General features: G+C 47.3%; 1 protein-coding gene across 11 annotated transcripts in view; it reads right to left on the bottom strand.

The window, feature by feature from the left end:
• Window positions 1–1,868, bottom strand: part of LOC103915066 (chromosome unknown open reading frame, human C3orf18) — a 15,896-nt gene that overhangs the window by 9,164 nt on the left and 4,864 nt on the right. Inside the window, exons 4-5 of one of the 11 annotated variants that reach the window (XR_663509.1) lie at window positions 851–1,075; window positions 1–46 (exon numbers count right to left, since the gene is read on the bottom strand). The exons of 2 other annotated variants lie outside the window; for them this stretch is intronic. Coding sequence is in view for 6 of the 9 variants with exons in the window: in XM_009321816.1 (XP_009320091.1) it covers window positions 965–1,075 (111 nt within the window). In the remaining 3 variants the exon portion in view is untranslated. Of the gene's footprint in view, window positions 1,131–1,868 lie in introns of all 11 variants that reach the window. 8 more of the 11 variants (XM_009321817.1, XM_009321818.1, XR_663508.1 and 5 more) reach the window with 8 other exon arrangements.

The following is a 1,868-nucleotide window of genomic DNA, read 5'->3' on the forward strand; positions in this document are numbered from 1 at the left end:
CAGGTCTGGGCAGGTAAGGAAGTACGAACCAGCTGTTCAGTCACCTCTAGGGGCAGACATGGGGCTGTTGTAATGTTGAGCCAATACATGTTTTTCCTTATTTAAAAGAAAATATTTCAAGGCTTAATCTTTTTTCTGGATAATGCTCTGCACTGTAGAAACTTCCCTGAGCCAAAGCAGGAAGGGGGATACATGGTATCGGAACCCCAGTTCTACTTGACTCCTCTCTGTGGCCCAAGCACCATTATTCCTAGCTCAGTGGCAGGGAGTCACATAGCCAGACATTGGCACCCCCTGCCTCTAGCTGTGTGAATTCCCCTCTGTCTATATGGCAGCCCTAATTTGGGATATTCAGCCACTTCCTCAGTTAAGATGTAATCAGTCAAATGTTCACCATTTCGCTTTTTAAAGCTAGTGAATTCCCCATGCTTCAACATCACCCTGGGTGCACATTTATCAGCAGCCCACATGCCACAGGGGGGATAAGCCCATGGTGTGTGTTTTCCCTGGTGTGCCCCAGATTACCACTCAGCTAGGGGAGTCATCTCTCCTTGCTTCAAAGGGGCTTTGCCACCAGTCACCCCTCCAGGATCTGCCAAAGCCATGGTCACTGTACAGAGAGGCTCATTCATTGCTTTCTTTGTGGTCTGGTGGCACAAAGCCAACGGGGAAGCTCTCTGAAACATGCACCTCTCCTCCTTCCCTGACCCAGAGAGCGCGCACATGTGCTCTGACAAGTTAATCTACAACAAAGCAGGCACTGTTCCTAAGCACGCAGCTTGGTAGATGGTATCAGTCAGCAGCAGCCCAGAATCTGGAGCTCAGGACCTTTTAGTGGTAACAGATGCACCAAAAAATCACCACTGCCATCACAAAGGGTTTGCTTCCCAAAGTGACAACAGTTCCCAGTGCTTGTGCCCATTTGTAACACAAACCAACGGGGTGACCAGCTGGGCTCAGTGGATCAGCCACGCTTGCGGGAAGTCACTGGTTTGTTGGCTTCATCCTCCCCAGTCTCAGCACGATCCCAGAGCAGGGGCAGGTATTGTTCATGCATTGATGGCATTGGCAACGTCTGTGAACACAAGACGGCTGGGTCTCTGTAGGGCTCCTTGACTTGTCAGCAGAATCTGCATTGAAGCAGTGAAAGATGAGACCCAGCAAGTCTGTCGTTGCTCAGGTGCGTGTGCTTGGGCATAGACTGCACAGTATTGTAACTAGATTCCGCCCCTTATTAAAGGAAGGAAGGCTGGCTGACTAACATGGCATTAACAAGGCTGTGACAGAAAAATACAACAGGCCAGAGAGCAAGTCAGCACATCCATGCCAGTTTAAAATCCCCACATCATTGGACTACTGGGTCTCACTATTTTTATATACAAGGCAGCATGAAAAGACTTGAAACACCAAGAAGGCCTGGAAACGTGCCATAGACTGAACTTTGGCTGTTGTTTTAGACTCTTCCTCTCTTATGTTAAGCCTTTAAACTTGCGTACTTTCCAAGGAGAGGTATCTGTGCATTAGCAAGCTCTGGAGGGATCTGAGGTATCCTGCTGGCCAGTCCCTATACAGGAAGGATCTGCTTTTACTGTGCTAAGTTTAACTCTTAGCCTTGTCATTTCCCCCCCTTTACTACCTGAAGGGAAGTCCTCTATGTGCACTAATAGAGGGATTTGATGTTTTCCCAGTATGCACTACTCAGAGGACAAGATCCTTTGCTTTTATATAACAGTACTTCTTGCTTTCCCAAACCAGTGTATGGAATATGTTGACTATCTTTCATATTCCAACACACACATCTCCTTTGTGCTCTTTATCAGGTTGGGAAGCATGTCTCAAAGTAAATATTTTGTAAGTACAGTTGTTTT

The sequence above is a fragment of the Pygoscelis adeliae genome, unplaced genomic scaffold (genome assembly GCF_000699105.1).
Source record: "Pygoscelis adeliae isolate BGI_AS28 unplaced genomic scaffold, ASM69910v1 Scaffold94, whole genome shotgun sequence".
Taxonomy (NCBI): Eukaryota; Metazoa; Chordata; class Aves; order Sphenisciformes; family Spheniscidae; genus Pygoscelis; species Pygoscelis adeliae.